At 44.0% G+C, this 19,839-nt stretch overlaps 1 protein-coding gene across 1 annotated transcript in view; it reads left to right on the top strand.

The window, feature by feature from the left end:
• Positions 1–19,839, top strand: part of LOC126481949 (probable oxidoreductase PXDNL) — a 108,369-nt gene that overhangs the window by 16,684 nt on the left and 71,846 nt on the right. The window contains exon 3 of the mRNA XM_050105908.1: positions 5,602–5,673. Coding sequence (XP_049961865.1) covers positions 5,602–5,673 — 72 coding nt within the window. The remainder of the gene's footprint in view (positions 1–5,601; positions 5,674–19,839) is intronic.

Here is a 19,839-nt window from a genome sequence, read left to right on the forward strand (position 1 = left end):
AAGCAGTGCTTACTGATTTAAAAGTTGGCGTTGGAGTCTAAAAGCAGCAAGCACACCTCTCAGTGTCTGATACCAGTGAGATACCTGTCCTGGTAAAAGTTCGACCCTTGAGTCCGCCCCTGGTAGCTGAGTGGTCAGCGCAGGGGAATGCCACGCCAAGGGGCTCGGTTTCGATTCCCAGCTGGAGCAAGAGATTTTCTCCGCTCAGGGACTGGGTGTTGTGTTGTACTCATCATCATTTCATTTGCAGCTCCGACGCGCAAGTCGCCTAATGTGGCGTCGAAGCAATAAGTACTTGCTTTCGGCGGCCGGACTTCCCCGAATGGGGAACTCCCGGTCTACAAAGCCATACGCTCATTTCATTTCCGACCCTTGAGTACGGACGTCGGCTCCCATCCAGATCTGATGACGGAGACGAATTTTACACTCTTCAGAGAGGAATAGCAGAGTAAGAATACCTGCGCCCATCGAAATCTCACACAAGTGTCACTAAACACATTTCTCTACAGTCCTGTCCCGCCTCTCCCGCCCGCACCTCAAAATGCCTTCCACCTATTACTTTCCTCAGCCACTTTCCTCGGCCACTCAGATGAGCAGAGATTCACTCTTCGGAGCCTCCTCCTAAGAAAACTCTGAAAATCTCCCAGTGGTTCGCTCAAGAGAAGAGAGAAAGTGAATTTTTTTTTAACAGCCAGTATGGTGTTAGCTTTTCGTGACATATAGGTTTTCATTAAGCTTTGAAATAATTCGGTCGCCCAGTCATTTTGGCAAAACCGGAGGGTTGCATACCTGGGTCTGGCAGCCACTGCCAGGGCGCCATATGGATAACTCGAGCTTGGCCTTTTTGGTCACACAAGCCTTGCATTCCTCACTCCAGGTATATAATTCATGAGTAAGCATCAACAGCAAAAAGGAGAAATTTTCAGGTAAATTATCATCCCCTGTGCTGATCAGTCGCAATGTGCCAATGCACTTTTTTTTTCTTTATTGTGATTTCATTCTCCTGCCCGATAATGACAGGGGAGGGCTGTCAGTGGCACAATCCGCCACCCTTCAGCCGAGTGATATGACAGCTAATACAAGAAGAAAATGTTACATACAAGGCGATAAAAAGAGGGGGACATAAAACAGAGTATGGGGAGATTATGGAGGTAAAAATACACTGTCATGGAGATGTTCATGAGGAGGCAATTGAAAAAGGCGACATAAAGTTAAAAAACACAGTTGGCAATTCGTAGAACACAAAAAAGACACTGAAGTCACAAAAAGGTTAAAAGTTGGCCACAGTATTAAAAACACTGCAGAACAACACACTTTAAACCCACTAGGAGCACACTCGATGAAGAATAAAAGTGTCAGGTGGTATCTGACGAGGGAGAGGCCTGAGAGGATGGAAAAGGAGGGAAGCGCAAGGTGCAGCAGGGAAGGGGGCGGGATGAAAAGTGTAGGGGCGTTAGCGGATGCACCATGCGGCAGTAGACAGATGGGGTGGGAGATGAAGAGGGAAGATAAGGCAGGAGGGAGTGCAGAGACACTGAAAGGGAGCATAAGAGATGGAGGGGTGTAGGTGGGGAAAGCCGCTCAGGAGAAGGGAGGGGGAGCAGAGGGAGCCCTGAGGAGGAGGCAGGAGCAATGTTGGGTTAGAGTTGGAAGGAAGCGTAGATTTCAGGGCGCAGCTCATCATCTGGGAGGGGTTGATGTTGGAAGTTGCGCTGGGAAAGAAGGTGGAGGGTGTGGAGATGGAGAAAGGGTGGGACACAACGGTACAGGTGCGGCAATTGGCTGTGGTTGGAGAGGTAGGGAGACCCCTGGGGGTGGGGGGGATCAAGGTGGCGGACATATACAGGGTGCGGATGTGTTCAAGGGAAAGGAGAAGGTGGGGGAAGGGGATGAGGTCGTAGAGGAGACACGTGGGGGACGGAAGGCGGATGCAGAAGGCGAGGTGGAGTGCATGGCGTTCGGGGATTTGGAGGGATTTAGACAACCTGGGAGGGGCGGAAATCCAAGAAATGCTGGCATAACAGAGGATAGGCCAGATCAAGAATTTGTAGCTGTGAAGGATGGTGGAAGAATGCAGACCCCATGTCCAGCCAGACAGGAGTTTCAGGAGGCAGAGTCTGTTGTGAGCCCTGGGTTGGATGATAAGGAGATGTGTGCCTATGCACAAGCAGTTCCCACATTTATGACTGACAAGTTCCCTAGTACACATGAGGAGAGTGTGTCTTGAAATTGCAATGTGGCGTTGTGGCACGAGCATTACTATACATGATGTGTGGAGTGACTGTCTTTTGAAGCTCTCCAACGCAATAGCATTTGAAATCGTGACCAACTGCCTTTCGTGAAATAATACAAAAGAATTTCCGTCTGCGACTGACAGAACGTTTTCTCCAGGACTCTTCTCCGTGCCTGTGTGGTGCCACAAGTTTAGCTATCAATCGAAAACACATTTACAAGCGAAAGCATTGAAGAACTGCTCATGCTGTGTCTCTACCAGGAGGTGTATATAAATTACAATCAGGAAATAGTATGCAGGACGTACGAGCTCCTGGTGTTATACAATAATTTCTGTAACTTCAAAATGGTTCAAATGGCTCTGAGCACTATGGGACTCAACTGCTGAGGTCATTAGTCCCCTAGAACTTAGAACTAGTTAAACCTAACTAACCTAAGGACATCACAAACATCCATGCCCGAGGCAGGATTCGAACCTGCGACCGTAGCGGTCTTGCGGTTCCAGACTGCAGCGCCTTTAACCGCACGGCCACTTCGGCCGGCTTTCTGTAACTTCTAGTGTTCTATATCCATTATTTGAATCAGAGTAGTGGGAGTTGGTATCATATGAAACAAGCCAGTCAGAGCACTGGCAGACACGTTTTATTTCCGCAGAGACCAGGGAAAAATTTCAAACGTGGAATTTTCGCTTAGAAAAGGTATTGGAACATTACATTTTATATAATGTCATCAATGTATAATTTTCTTGGCAATGTAATTGGGTTCTTGGGGCTGGGAGTGCAGAACAACACCGTAACATACTTTGTTTTATTTCACACCACCTATCCATTATTTGATTCATTCGTCCGCAAATTTCTTCATGTTAAAGCAGAAAATTAAAACTGCCCATAAAAGACGAGAACTGGACTCGCAAGTTGATGATGTAATTACTTGATGATGTATTTACAAATCGACTAATACTTTGATGGAATTTTGTTTACAAATGCGTGAGCTCATTGTGTGACACTTACCACCGATCACGTGCACCAACACTTGTCGCTACCGCCACCTATTGAGAAATTAAAGCTTTAGACTTTATACTTACAATTTAGGTGACGGCTACCCTCTTGTTGATGAAATACACTGTGACGTTAAACAATTGTTTTTTATTGTGGCTGCAGTACAGCTGACATTGCTGTTGTTGACGGACTTGGATTATTTCACAATGTGCATTGTTTGCATAACAGAAGACAGCCAGAAGTTTGCGTCCTGTGTTAAACTCTCCTTCAGTATCGAACTTGCAACTGGCTTACTTGTTCAAATGAAGAGAATGGAAGCACTTTTCCAACACAGATAAATTTTACCAGTTACGAATTGATATCAGAAAGATCAAAGAGGTAAAAACATATTTCTTATGATTTGTTGTAGCATAAACAATGAAGTTCATATGGAACGAACATGAGGCGTCTAAGAGACTGGACATCAAGACATTTAGAAAAAGAATTCTTGTAAGACTCATGTCTGACTGCACATCTCTGGTATGTAACAAATTACACTGGGAAACAGTGGAGATAGAGAGGCACAAACTGCGTGAACCCGTCGGCAATATTCTAAATGTCAACCAGAGTGAAAGACTGTTCGTCGGTCTGCAGAGTCAAGCACCGAGGCAAGTCAATTGCCAACTAAGCCGATGTCTTCAGAACGCAAGGTGCTGTTCTGTATGTGAAAGTACAAAAAGTAGCCTTTATTCACAAAATAATACAAAATATAAATATTTTTCATTGTTTTCCGTGTATTATATATCAATTAACAGAGCAAGGAAAATACAATTTATCCTTATACAATTTCATTCTGTAATATAATTCTAGTTAATTCCACATAAACTCATTTGCATCCGTCCCTTTGCCCGTAAGCTGTACAGAGGTAATGGATATAAGAGTGAACCAGAATCCCACCGACAAACTTTCAGAGGAGATAGTATGGATCAAAACAAGAAACAACTGTATATTAAATATGGGCCCTAAATTAATACCTTAGGAGCTATGAGCATTTGTTCATCTTGTTTATCATGAAAGACATCTGATCTACTGCATACTATTTGCTTTCTGTATTTTGCGAGAAGTTAATATGGAGCAAAACAAGAAAAAATTTTCCAGTAAATATGGGCTCTGAAATGCATATCAGCAGAACTTTGAGCACTTATTCAGTACAAGAGATGTTCTTATCTGAAGCGAAGATAAACAAGTGCTTATAGGTTTTAAGATATGTACTTTACAGTGCATCTTTACTGGATATTTTTTCTTGTTTTGGTCCATACTATCAACATCGAAAGTTTGTGGGTGGAGTTTCACCCTCAGTGAAACCTATGTGCAAACGAGTAAAATTAATATTAGGAATGAAATGTTAGTTTAGTTTCTACCATACATTACTCATACACTCCTCCAAGTATAAAATATATGTTTCTAGAATGAAATTTTCACTCTACAGCGGAGTGTGCGCTGATTTGAGACTTCCTGGCAGATTAAAACTGTGTACCGGATCGAGACTCATACTCGGGACCTTTGTTTTTCGCGGGCAACTGCTCTACCAACTTTCTTTTCAAGTCTCGTTTTGTTCTACATTGTTCATTGACTTTGTTCGTGACGGATGTCCAATGACACTTGTTCTGGTTGTTCGTTGATCCGTTCACTAAGTTTTTTTTTAATACAGAGGGTAGCTAAGCCCTCTGACCGAACACGCTGAGCTACCGTGCCGGCTGTCTACCAACTGAGCTACCCAAGCACGACTCACGCCCCATCCTCCCAGCTTTAATTCCGCCAGTACCTCGTCTCCTACCTTCCTAACTTCACAGAAGCTTTCCTGAGAACCTTGCAGGAAGGTAGGATACGTGGTACTGCCGGAATTAAAGCTGTGAGGACGGGCTGTGAGTCGTGATTGGGTAGCTCAGATGGTAGAGCACTTACCCGTTAAAGGCAAAGGTCCCGAGTTCGAGTCTCGGTCCGGAACACAGTTTTAATCTGCCAGGCAGTTTCATAAGATATATGTTTCAAAGAATTAACCTCTTCTCCACCTCATTCGTTTCTTTTAAGAATGCAGGCACTGTTGTGTTTGAAGGCTTCCTAGACTGCAACCCATATCTTGCCCTTAAAGTAGCGCGAAAAACAAAACGGGCCATCTGTTTTTAATCTGACACACAATTATAGAGCTCAACTGGCGACGCCCACATGTCTGATACTTCCACATTCAATTAGAAGCATCCTGTTGCTTAGGGCAACATGATCAAGACATTTCACTGTGTGCGGTCATTGAACTCCTTTTCATGAAATGTTTGCTGCCAAACAGAGAACGTTCTTCTTGTCGTTGTCTTGAGAATGTAATCCCATGTTGCAGGTTACTCAACAACAACCACATCTGGCGACTGCAGAATGGCGTGTTTGACGGCCTCAACAAACTGCGCTACCTGTAAGTATCCGTCCCATTCTCACCATTCTACAGTAATTTTATGACACCATTCGAGTAACAACACTGTTTACGAATTAGTATTTTTTGCGCAGTGTATAGTAACAAATTTAGTACATTAGTGCGTAAAATTCAAGGATGAAAGTAACTTTCCCATCATGTGTCACTGCAAAGTAATGTACCTCGATAAATCATGTGCCACCCGTAGAAGGAACTGCTACAGTATGAACAAAGGTAAGTGAAGGTAATATGCTATGAGACGACCATAAAACACACTTTCGTTCAAAGACAGCTTTGGAGTCACCGCTATTTATGATGTTGAGATTCCGTAGATATGTTGGAACACATGAGGCAATACTGACCCTACGACTTATCTTAGAAAATAGATTAAGGGCAGGCAAACCTACGTTTCTAGCATTTGTAGATTTAGAGAAAGCTTTTGACAATGTTGATTGGAATACTCTCCTTCAAATTCTGAAGGTGGCAGGGGGAAAATACAGAGAGCGAAATGCTATTCACAATTTGTACAGAAACCAGGTGGCAGTTATAAGAGTCGAGGTACGTGAAAGGGAAGCAGTGGTTGGGAAGGGAGTGAGACAGGGTTGTAGCCTATCCCCGATGTTATTCAATCTGTATATTGAGCAAGCAGTAAAGGAAACAAAAGAAAAATTCGGAGTAGGTATTCAAATCCATGGAGAATAAATAAAAACTTTGAGGTTCACGGATGACATTGTAATTCAGTCAGAGACAGCAAAGGACTTGCAGTTGAGCGGAATGGACAATCTCTTGAAAGAAGGATATAAGATGAACATCAACAAACGCGAAACGAGGATAATGCTGAGGGAATTAGATTAGGAAATGAGACACATAAGGTAGTAAATGAGTTTTGCTATTTGGGGAGCAAAATAACTGATGATGGTCGAAATAGAGAAGATATAAAATGTAGACTGGCAATGGGAGGGAAAGCATTTCTGAATAAGAGAAATTTGTTAACATCGAGTATAGATGTAAGCGTCAGGAAATCGTTTCTGAAAGTATTTGTATAGAGTGTAGCCATGTATGGAAGTGAAAAGTGGACGATAAATAGTTTGGACAGGAAGAGAATAGAAGCTTTCGAAATGTTGTGCTACAGAAGAATGCTGAAGATTAGATGGGTAGATGACATAACTAATAAGGAAAAATTGGGGAGAAAAGGAGTTTGTGGCACAACTTGACTAGAAGAAGGGATCGGTTGGTAAGACATGTTCTAAGGCATCAAGGGATCACCAATTTTGTACTTGAGGGCAGCGTGGAGGGTAAAAATCGTAGAGGGAGACCAAGAGATGAATACACTAAGCAGATTCAGGAGGATGTAGGTTGCAGTAGGTACTGGGAGATGAAGAAGATTGCACAGGATAGAGTAGCATGGAGAGCTGCATCAAACCAGTCTCAGGACTAAAGACCACAACAACAACAACTTGACATTACTAAATGCAGGACATTGTTCTTAACAGGTTGTGTGGTCATCAGAGGCAAAAACGCATACTCTGCGACATTTTCCACAATGTTGGTAATAATTTCTTGTGGCAGAGCGTACTGACAACTGTTCCATATTTTTTGGAACATTCGTACGTGCAGCAATACGTCCCCCAGTGCATCCCACACGCCGTCGATGGGATTTGCGTCGGGGGAAAGGCCAGTTCCTAGAGCTTCTCTACTTCTGGTGTTCGATGACGTCCCGCTTTGTCATCCACAGAAATGCAGTCAGGACCAAATGCTGCCCTGGAAAGAGCCACGTACGGACTGAGTACAGTCTCACATTGATGTATCCACATACGGTGACAGGTGGGAACACGTAACGCAGTGTTGTACATGATCGTTCTGGTGGTCTTCGTGTTACGGTATAGGGCCGCATAATGTTGCATGGGTGCACTGGTTAACCAAATCTTGGAAGACGGTACACTCACCGGTCAAAACCTTTTTGACACTGTAGCCTTTGTGCATGCTGCGCCTCTTCAGTGATGCATTAGGCCCTGACTGCATTTTTATGAATGACTGTGCCACCAAATCAAACAGTGCAGGTAGAGAAGCTTATGGATTGAGAGGATATTCGGAGAATGGACTGGCCAGCCCGTACCCCCGTCATAAATCCCATATAGCACCCGTAGGGTGCGTTGGGAAGACCTATTTCAGCACGTGCACATGATTCAAATAGTTCTGACCACTATGGGACTTAACATCTGAGGTCATCAGTCCCCTAGAACTTAGAACTACTTTAACCCGACTAACGTAAGAACATCACACACATCCATGCTCGAGGCAGGATTCGAACCTGTGACCGTAGCAGTCGAACAGTTCCGGACTGAAGAGCCTAGAACCGCTCTGCCACAACGGTCGGCACACGCACATGCACCAATGACCATCCCGCAGTTGTCAACCACACTGGTGGAGGAATGGATCGTGCCTACCACAAGAACTCCTTATCAAGTTTGTGGTTCCAGAGCAAACACAGTCGGCAGTGGCGACCACACATCGTATTAAGAACCATATGTCCTGCCTTCTGTAATGTTTAGGGGACAATCACAAATCACGGTGATTTCAGTGTAACTATTGTCGTGCAATGAAAGTACCATTTCTGTTAGTCTCATTGCGTATTTCTTTCAGTTAGGGTCCTACATCCTGCACTATACAGTAAGAGTTCTTTCTATGTATGGTCCAAGTTCCATCGACCTATATTACTCGGTAGTGACACATTAAGTGAATGTTACTTTCAATATCAAGTTTTACACATCAGTGTATTTCAATACGACCAGGAGCACAGATTTGAAATTACGACAGACATAACATATTATCTCTTTTATGTACCGCTATTATCACAGAAATAATAATTTCTTAGGTAATGAGGGACTTACCAACTCGCCAACCTCATTAGTTTATTCGAGACATTATAATGAATGTGTGCAGGTGGACCACATGATTTTTGATTGTACCATTCATTTTACGGTAGCACTCTTTCTTTTCACGCTTCCACAGCATTCAATACGTTCCTCTCTACATATTATTCTTCCTGTGAGCTATTCAAATTAATTGTAAACAAGCAATGTGTACTCCATTATTTTTTCTAAACTTGCTACATCAGTTTCCGGCTCAAACACTTCATAAATCACATGTAGCTTGGGAGTTGGAATACATGGACGCTCGTGTCGTAGCATGTAATTTCCCTCCGCGGAAATGTTCTGTACGGAGCACAAAACACAACAGTATTTTATTGTATGCCATCATTAGTACATGTCACAACATATGAAGCTGAATGTAACAGCTGGAACAAGAGATATCGTAGCAAGATAAACTTTCATCGTAATAAATTTTGCACATCATATAAGCCGTTATCGACATTTTATAAATTATGGTCTGTTTGTATTAAAAGTGTAGTACTATCAATTCTGAGACTGAAAAATGCGCAGTGAATCTCGTTTGACACACGCTCATTTTTCAAAGTTTTTAAAGTAATGAAACAGAGAACATGTTTAGTACATTGTTTACAGAGGCGCGTTAGTAGTAGAGATATTTCGTGATGTGCGTTTAAGAGTCGAAGAAAGTAGTTGTTGAAATAGGAGCGAGACAAGATTGTAGCTTAACCCGAGTGCTATTCAATCCGTACAGTGGGTAAGCAGTACAGAAGCCCAAGGAGAAATTTGGAAAGGAAATAAAACTTCAGGGGGGAGGACTTAAAATTTTGAAATTCGTCGATGATATTCTAAATCTCTCAGACGTGGCAAAGGAACTGTAACTGCATTTGAAGGGAATGGACACTGCCTTGGAAAGAGGGTAGCAGGTGAGCATAAACGAAACGAAAACAACTGTAGTGGAATTTTGTCAAATTACATCAGGCGATAACGAGGGAATTAATTTGAGGAGACACTACATTTCGCACATGAGCTCTGCTGTTTTGTTGCAGCAGAATAACTGACGATGGCCGAAGTCAAGAGAATGTACACTGAGGTGACAAAAGTCACGTGACAACGATTGCTCTTATACAGTTGGCGGTAGTATGACGTACACAAGGTATAAAAGGGCAATTCGTTGGATATGCTGTCATTTGTACTCAGATGATTCACATGAAAATATTTCCGACGTGATTATGGCACCACGAAAGGAATCAACAGTCTTCGAACGGTGTATGGCAGTTGGAGCGCCGGCCGATGTGGCGGAGCGGTTCTAGGCGCTTCAGTCTGGAACCGCGCGACCGCTACGGTCGCAGGTTCGAATCCTGCCTCAGGCATGGACGTGTGTGATGTCCTTAGGTTAGTTAGCTTTAAGTAGTTCTACGTTTTAGGGGACTGATGACCTCAGATGTTGAGCCATTTTGTAGTTGGAGCCAGACGTATGAGACGTTCCATTTGGGAAATCGTCGGGGAATTAGATTTTTCAAGGTCCAGAGTGTCAGTAGTATGCCATAAATACCAAAATTCAGGCATTACCTCTCACTACCGGCAACACAGTGAATGACGGTCATCACTTAACGACCGAGAGCAGCGGTGCTTACATAGAGTTGTCAATGCTAATAGAAAGAAACACTGCGTGAAATAGCGGCGAAAATCAATGTGGGACGTACGATGAACGTAATCGTTGGGGCAGTGTGGGGAAATCGCGTTGTTGGAATATGGCAGCAGACGACTGACTCGAGTGCACTTGTTAAGAGCACGACATCGCAGACAGCGCCTCTCCTGGGTTCGTGACCATATCGGTTGGACCCCAGACGACTGGAAAATAGAGGGCTGGTCAAATGATTCCCCATTGCAGTTGGTAAGAGCTGATGGCAGGGTTCAGGTGTGGTACAGATCCTACGAAGCCATGTACCCAAGTTGTCATCGAATCACTATGAAAGCTGCTGGCGGCTGCGTAATGGTGTGCGCTGTATTTACATGGAATGCCTTAGTCCTTTGGTTCAGTTGAACCGATCATTGACTGGAAATGATAATGTTTAGCTACTTGGAGACAATTTTCAGCCACTCATGGACTTCATTCTCCCAAACAACGACGGGGTTTCCATGGATGACACTGCGCCATGTATGTGGGCAACAACCGTTCGCGACTGGTTTGAAGAACGTTCTGAACAATTGGAGCGAATGATACGGCTACCCAGACCACCCGACATGAATCCCATCCAAAATTTATGGGACACGTATGAATGCATGCGTAATTAAATACCTCTCGGGCTTCCATCCGCATCAATTTGTTAAAATCCCTCAAGCTTTCGACTGAGCTGTCTTCTGCCATTGTCAAGTGGTAAATGACTCCCAAAGCCTCGAGGTATCCTTACCTGTGGCACTGTAAGTGGGGTTGGAAAGCAATCCACCAGAGGCCTGGTGAGAGTGCAGATGAAATTAGTCGCGAAACCAGCCGGATTACTTCAAAATTTAAGCCACTGCCATGTAACACGACTAGGGCAGAACGCAAAGGACTTCACGCACTCCCGCACGACTTCCTCATAGTAGTTCTGCCAGCTGACAAGGGCAATGCATCCTTAAATTAAAAAAAGTTGACCTCGACGCTATAATTCAGTTGATTCTCGGGGAGGGTTTCTACCGGAAACGGCTGCGCGACGTGAAGAATAAGGATGAAGATGACAGAACTCCTAAAATCGTCATCATTGAAAGAGGCTGTTATTAACAATTACCTCCCTCACGCGCCGAGACATCCTTAGTTTTATGGGATCCCAAACATTCCACAAAATGGGTTCTCCCCTACGGCCTATTGTGAGCACTGTTGGGTCACCAGCTTACACACTGCCAAAATATCTGGCCAGTTTTTTATGCCGCATGTGGGTCGCTGTGTACTTCACATCAAGAACACCGACGCTTTTATTAACTGAGTTGAACATTTGTGTCCTGGTTCTCGTGATGTAAGAGTCAGTTTTGATATGGCCTCCCTATTAACGGATGTTCCTGTCCATGACTACATAGATCTTCTCTCCCAGTTATTTGATAGTACAGCTGTGGGGCTGTTTAAACGCACGTTGACATAATCTTATTTTCTATACGGCGGTCGATATTTCTACCAGTTAAACGGCGTGGTGTTGGGAAGTCCTTAGCTCCATCTGTAGCCAAACTTGTGTGGAGAAATTTGGAGACGTTGCTTTTGAAAAGGAATAATTCCTAGAAACCTGACGGCATTAACGACCACATTATGTTTACCATGGGACTAGAGGTAGAGAGTGTATTGCCCTTCCTTGACGTTCTCCTTCACCGGAAACCAATGGACACTTCGGGCACAGTGTGTACAGGAAACGTACACACGTGGGTCGCTATCAGCACGCTCTGTCACTATTATCCATCACCAAAACGTGCCGTTGTGAACACCATCGTCCACGGTACTAAAGTCGTCTCAGACGCTGAAAAACTGTCACTGGAACTAGGACACCTCCGGAAAGTCTTCGAGGAATACGGCTACAGTCACGGCCAGGTATCACAAACCATTTATGGTGAGAGATGCAGGAAAAACACCACCGAAGAAAAGAAAAAGAAATTAGCGTTGTTTTTCCTTTCCGTCACACGTTATCGGTAAAGATCAGCTGGCCCCTGAAGAGACACAACATTTCTGCAGTGTTCAGGCCCCTAGCAAAAGTACGATGGCTAAGATGTCTACGTAGCTTCTAATTACAGTACTAATAAAAGTCACTACATTTATTCAATGCACAATCTATGTAGTTCGCGTTGTGACATGGAGACATGCATCTTTCTGTATACCAGTCGAGAGGAAAGTTACTTGGTCCACACTATTTTCGTATGAGTGACTAGAATAAGGGAATAGCGCAAGAATATACGTTCTTTCTGTCCGAGAGACACCTTCATCAAGTTGGGCCATACACATGTTGTAGTTGCAATGCAGATGACAACTGCCAGCTAGGCAACCCGTCAGACCTGGTTGTGCTGCAGGAGAGCATAACTCCTAGGGTACAGCACTTATACACTTATACACTTATGAAGAGCTGAATCCAAGACACATGTCCCGTAGTGTATAGTTCTGATGACAGCGTCGATGCCATGGGCTTCACTACCTGTCGTGTCACCACATGTAATCCAGGTTGACGAGAAATGCTTTGGCGGCCCACACATATCACTTAGTGTGGATAGAGGTGTAATTTATAAGGCCTGCGGTTAGGTGATCTTCAGAGGAGGCACAATAACTCTCATTTTCAAAACATTCAGTCACTACTTGCAAGCAAATACTCCATGTGGTTTTGCATACGGTGACTCAGAAGAAATGGTAAATTTTTTTACGGGGTTGTAGTACAGATTAGTACGAAGTAACCCTCTAATAACACATAAGCAGTTTTTTGTGGTTACATAGACACAGCTGCTTATAAAGTCTATTTCTCATCTTGTGTGTTAGTACTCCTGTTGATAAGGGTTTAGTTATCGGTTGCTATTTTTGTTTATAATACCAAGTTGTGAAGTTGTGTTTGACTTTACATTAGTGAGTTTGTCACCCATGGTTGTGATCTGTTGGCCATTTATAGTGTATTGCTGACGCATGCTCCACGTATTTACGAATGTTGAATATGCTGATGTGGTACCTATGTAAGGGTTTTGTCAATGAAACGCAGCTGCTGCCGCAGAGAATGCGGCAAACTATTTCTTAAATGCAGACTATCAGATCCTGTAGTATCGATTCGTATGTTCACCAAACTGGTGCAGTGCTCAGCAGTCATATTTAAACATGCAAATGAACTGCGGTGGATAAAGCACAGTATATAACACACTTTAATAATATTTGTCTATAAGTGTCTGTTGGTATTGATGCTCAACACCCAAGAAATGTCTGTTGAGAGTCGACAGTGTAACTGAAGAGATGTGCGGGCTGCAGCTTCTTACCGGACACGGATGTTGTAGGAACCCTGGTGCCGCCGCTCCATTGAAAATACATATCTTACTGTCGCTAATGACAACGGACCGTTCTGCTCGTAGTACTCAACTCCACTCACATTTGCCACTCAATGTAACTCACCATCAATCCTCAGTTCTTTGGCTCAAATGGTTCAAATGGCTCTGAGCAGTATACGACTCAACGTTTGAGGTCATCAGTCTCCTAGAACTTAGAAATTATTAAACCTAACTAACCTAAGGACGTCACACACATCCATGCCCGAGGCAGGATTCGAATCTGCGACCGTAGCGGTCGCCCGGTTCCAGACTGTAGCGCCCAGAACCGCACGGCCACTCCGGCCGGCTCTCAGTTCTTTCTTCATAACATTATGGACATACACAATGTTCTCAAAAGTATCCGAATACCCAGCTGAAAATGACTTACAAGTTCCTGCTGCCCTCCATAGGTAATGGTGCAATCCAATATGGAGTTGCCCCACCCTTAGCCTTGAGGACAGCTTCCATTCTCGAAGGCATACGCTCTATCAGGTGCTGGAAGGTTTCTCGGGGAATGGCAGCCCATTCACCACCGAGTGCTGCATTGAGGAGAGGTATCCATGTCGGTCGGTGAGGCCTGGTACGAAGTTGGCGCCCCAAAACATCCCAAAGGTGTTCTGTAAGATTCAGATCAGGCCAGTCTGCTACAGGGATGTTATTGTCGTTTAACCACTCCACCACAGTCCATGCATTATCAACAGGAGCTCGATCGTGCTGAAACATGTATTCGCCATCCCCGAATTGCTCTTCAACAGTGGGAAGCACGAAGGTGCTTAAAACATCAATGTAGGCCTCTGATGTGGTAGTGCCACGCAAAACAACATGGGAAGCAAGCCCCTTCCATGAAAAACACGACCACACCATAACACCCCCGCCTCAGAATTTTACTGTTGACACTACACACGCTGTCAAATGACGTTCACCGGGCATTCCCCATAGCCACACCCTGTCATCGGATCGCCACATTGTGTACCGTGATTCGTCACTCCACACAATGTGTTTCCACTATTCGATCGTCCAATGTTTACGCTACTTACACCAAGTGAGGCGTCGTTTTGCATTTACCGGCGAGATGCGTGACTTACGAGCAGCCGTTCGACAATGAAATCCAAGTTTCCTCACCTCCCGCCTAACTGTCGTAATGCTCGCAATGGATCCTGATGAAGTTTGCAATTCCTGTGTGATGGTCGGAATAGGTGTGTGCCTGTTACATATTACTATCCTCTTCGACAGTAGGCGGTCTCTGTCAATCAACAGATGAGGTCGGCCTGCACGATTTTGTGCTGTACTAGTCCCTTCACGTGTCCATTTCACTATCTCATCGGAAATAGTGGACCTAGGGATGTTTAGGAGTGTGGAAATCCCGCGTATAGGCGTATGACGCAAGTGACACCAAATCATCTGAGCACGTTCGAAGTCCTTGTGGAGCGCCCCATTCTGCTCTCTTACGATGTCTAATCATTTCTGAGGTGGCTGATATGGAGTACCTGGCAGTAGGTGGCACCACTATGAACCTGATATGAAAAACGTATGTTTATTGGGGTGTCCGGATACCTTTGGTCACGTAGTATATATTAGTTTTCCTAACGGCCCAAAGCTCCTAAAATCACAACGAGATTACATGCACACATAGAACAGTACTACACAATAAATAATAAAACTGATTTCATATAATACAATGCGTACATACCAAGTCCTTATAATTCATGCTAATCAACATTAGCAAAAAGATACCTCAATATTATTTAACGGAACTGTACACTAGTAGTAGCAGTAGACGTCCGTTACAATAACGAATGTAAAATAAGCTCGTTACAGTCAATCAAGACTAGAATACGAGTACAGCAGGCAGGTTCAGAAGGATGTAGGGTGCCGCAATTACGCTGAAGCGAAAGTGACTGCGCGTGGTAGACTGGAGTAATCTGAGGAGGATTAGCAGACGCCCTCCGAGACCGATCCGTCATGGAGGAATAATAAGAGGTCACTGAAAAACAGGCGTACGATTTCCGCTGCATTCGACGCAAAACCAGTGGGCTATTGTGGCCGTATGTACTTTGTCGTAATACCGAATCAGTTTTACCGTGTTGTCAGGATTTCATTTAGTAGCTTTAGATGCTTCAAGATTTCCTGTGGGACGCGTACGGTGTTTACGCACGTGAAAGAGGCCGAAGGGTGGAGCGATGTAAGGCCTGAAGCAGAGTGTCGCGCGCAGGGGCGGGGACTCCCCGGCAGAGGGCAGTCCTCATTTGCGCGGTCGCGTCGCGTCGTCTCGTTATTTCGCCGTCGCTGGCAAAGGTTGCGAGGGCGCGCCGCGTATTGATCCGTGCGGGACACGCCAGAATATGAAATGCGGACTCATTAAGCGAGCAGGCAGGACGGTGGGCCAGCGGACCGCTTCGCAGCGCGGTGAAAAGCCGACGCCGCCGCCGACGCCAACACTGTGCCACACAGCAGCGTCGCGACGCCGTGCCAGAAATGCCGACGCTGTGGCCGCCTCTCCTGCCTTTTCACTGAACTGCCGTCGCGAAACTCGCGCCCTGCCTCATTATCTGATCGCTTTCGTCCGAAACCGATTCACGTTTCGCATTTCACGGGAATCGCTCTGTAACTTTGGACACTGTCACGTAGTGTACCTCTCTTTCGCTTGCGCTTTTCCTGCTTTCTGGCGTCCCACAATGACGAGTGCCCGCCAGCACTGATGACGTCGTTTATTTTCACCGGCAGTACGTAAGTCAAGGGACAGCAGCAGGTGGATGCCACCCCGATGAACAACAAGTGGTCGGAACACCCACAGATATGGAAACACGGCCCGCTGCTTGCTCTTAATTTACTGTTCTTCAATAAGTCAGATCTTGAACTGAGGTTGCACTGCCAATTCGTTCACTCGCACCACATGCAAATGAACTTTTCAGCACAATGAGATAGCTGCTACCCCGACACCTCCGTTACGTACGTTCCCTTCATGGTTGCTTTAAAATTTCTAATATTTTGTGCTTCTGGGGAAATTTATATGACAGCTATTACTTTTAACATTTATATTTATCTATGTTATTAGATGTGGATCACTGAAAAGTTTATCATTTCCCGACTCTTTGTTGCATGTGGTACAATTATATCTAAATTATTACTACAAGAAATTGGTCAATTTAAAAACGTTGGCTCCTCCATCCAGCACCATCCACGTCGTCACTACTCATTTATTTATTTATGCATTTATATCACCTGTCAAGACTGCAGACTTCAGACCATCTCTTACATCTAACCGACGTTACTTAGTTATCTTAGCAAGTCAACATTACAATCTGTATGGTAAGGGACATTACAGAACAATAATGATAATAATAATCATTATTACGTGATTTGAATATAAATTTTAGGTTATTTATATATAACATTTTTTGTTACGCTTTACTGTGACTGTCTCTGATGTCGACTGAAAGACCAAATTTACAGTCACCAGCCACAATGTATTTTACTTCCACTAAACTTTTCAGAGGTGTGATCTCTCTCATATTCAAAACTGCGCGGTCCCTGTTTCACTCCTTTTCGTATTGTATCTTTCAACATTCGCCCTCTCACACACACGCACACATACACACACACACACACACACCACACTCGCGACTCTCCCTCCCACACACACATAAACACACAGACACAGACACACACACACACACACATACACACAATATCAATGTAATATAATAGTAATAAGTAAAACCCTTGTATAACTGTTGATCTTGTTGGCAAGATAATTATTTTGTATCTTCTTTGCACTTAAAATTTCCAATATTCCAACCTTGCTTACTTGAATGCATGCAAAGTTTTAAGTTATGTAAACATGACAGACAATAATCTATGGCCTCTGGAGAAATATATGTTTGTATTTTTGTTACTCGTACAAAACCCCTGCGTGTGAAAAGTTACCCTGACAGAGAAAGCTGAATTTGAGCTGGTCACACACCTAAGATCCAAGCTGTGAATTTAATAAGCGCAACGCGATTTTTTAGTTCCTAGCCATTGATGTTAAAGTGGGGGTTTGCCAAAAAATACTCCAGTATGAATCGTAGGTTTCTCACAGGACCAGTGTTCCATGTAAAACAATCATTTGTTCATTAAAAACATAGCAGTTATGAACAAAATATGAAAGGTTGTGGAATAGTATATACACAACTTCAAATTCGTGGATTTATTGCCTTGCACTGTTACTCAACTCAGCGAGAAAATGATGCCCTCTAGACGTAAATGTCAATCAGATAATGGGTCTCAAATCTCATTAACCCAACAAAAAAATCATCTGTTAACCTGCTGGCTAATTAAGAATTTCATACAGTCAATAGTGCAGTTCTGGAACCAAAGAGGATAATCGTCTAGAATTCTACAAGTGCGCACCAAAAATGCCCTGTTACGCCGGTGCTCCTATTTATGCTCTCTATAAATTATTTACTGACTGCCGTGGTGTCTGCCACTGTCTTGCGGATGGCTCTCTGACTGTTGATGAAGGTGTGTTGCTATTGCCGCAGTTCTAGTTTCTAGGTGAGCTCTCTGCCACGTCTTCCTGCGAACTCTTCCGGTGTGCTCTCCTTCGTGGCTCTCACCTTTAGATACAGTCACCTCCGCACCTAGCCACTAACTCTGATAATTTTAACTGATTTGTATACCCTGATATCTTTGCCCCGCCAAACAGTGCCTGCCCACCAATAGTGGAAAATTCAAGTCACTGACACTCAATAGTGAGGTTCCTTCCAGCACAAAATCCCACCAAGGCAACACATCACGAAAAAACTCAAACCAAATAACAAGACGCCTTTCTACTTCTAAAGAGAAATAGCTTGAGCTCCGGCTCCATGATACGACTGACTATTTCACCAATATCTCATCCTTGAACCAAGCAACTAGTCTCACCTCAGAGGTCCTCTGGATTTGCAAAGCGGTTCATGGGGCTAGGCCATTATTTTCTGCAAGTCATGTTTCTTTATAAAAGTGGCTGGTGGTTATCTTCGAAAAGCCCTCCCGAAAATATGAGAAAGTGGCGCTCTCCCGCTGCTGTAATCGCACCCCACTCTCAGTCTGTCACTCGGCAGTGCTAGTTTGTGAAACAAAACAAAATCCTGCAAGCCTATACTGGCCCACTGGCATCCCAACTTTCATCCAGACAACACCAAAGGCACTAGTCTGCGCTGACGGCTATGGGATGCTCTTATTTCCGTTGCATTCGCTGCCTGTCCCGTCCCAGATCCAATGTACTGAGTCGTCCCACACACACAAAAATCATCCCTAAATTCAAGTAAGCCCTACACAATGTTACATGAAAGTAAATAAAGCTACATAGAACTCAGTATTAACAGTCGATCTGATTCGAGATACTTTACTAAAAACATTGCCAATGAAAGCGAAACTGTTATCGGTCTTTTACTGCAGAATCAGTCTCGTATTAATTGATAAAGGCCTGCGAATTTGCCTGCCGTGTTTCAATCTATTCAACCAAATACTTCCGCAATGATTTGAGAGTTGTTCAAAAATAGTGTTATGTTTCAAGTTTTGCCACTATACATAACATCATTACCTGCTCGTATAATGTGGCACTCAGCGCACTAGCTTGCAAGACATAAATGCGACCCGGACACGGATTGGACATACGCACTTGACAAACGACCATGTCTGCTGCACTGGTCTACCTGAATGTAGTTTGTGCGCCCTGTTTCCAACTCATTTAGGGTAATGCTGACCTTTGAAAATACGGTACACAAACAGTTAAAATACGATCAACTAAAGAATTTCGTGGGCAGGGAGCCACATAGCGCACATGACTTCGCTCCCTTAGACAGAAGATGATTAGTTCAAAATGGTTCAAATGGCTCTGAGCACTATGGGACTCAACTACTGAGGTCATTAGTCCCCTAGAACTTAGAACTAGTTAAACCTAACTAACCTAAGGACATCACAAACATCCATACCCGAGGCAGGATTCGAACCTGCGACCGTAGCGGTCTTGCGGTTCCAGACTGCAGCGCCTTTAACCGCACGGCCACTTCGGCCGGCGATTAGTGTAATAGGGAGAGTGTAAGGCCGCAAAGTTAAATGAAATAAAACTGCCAGAATTTGAAAACAACAAATCTTATTCTAGATGAGGTAAGCACTTAACAAAAGAAGATGAAGAAGAAGACTATAGTGCACTATTATTTTTTCGTATGTTCTTTACAGTTATTAGAGTCTAGTTGCCACTTTCCTCATCCCAGTGTTTACAAAGTGATGCAACTCGTTA

Source organism: Schistocerca serialis, chromosome 5 (assembly GCF_023864345.2).
Source record: "Schistocerca serialis cubense isolate TAMUIC-IGC-003099 chromosome 5, iqSchSeri2.2, whole genome shotgun sequence".
In the NCBI taxonomy this organism is placed as follows: domain Eukaryota; kingdom Metazoa; phylum Arthropoda; class Insecta; order Orthoptera; family Acrididae; genus Schistocerca; species Schistocerca serialis.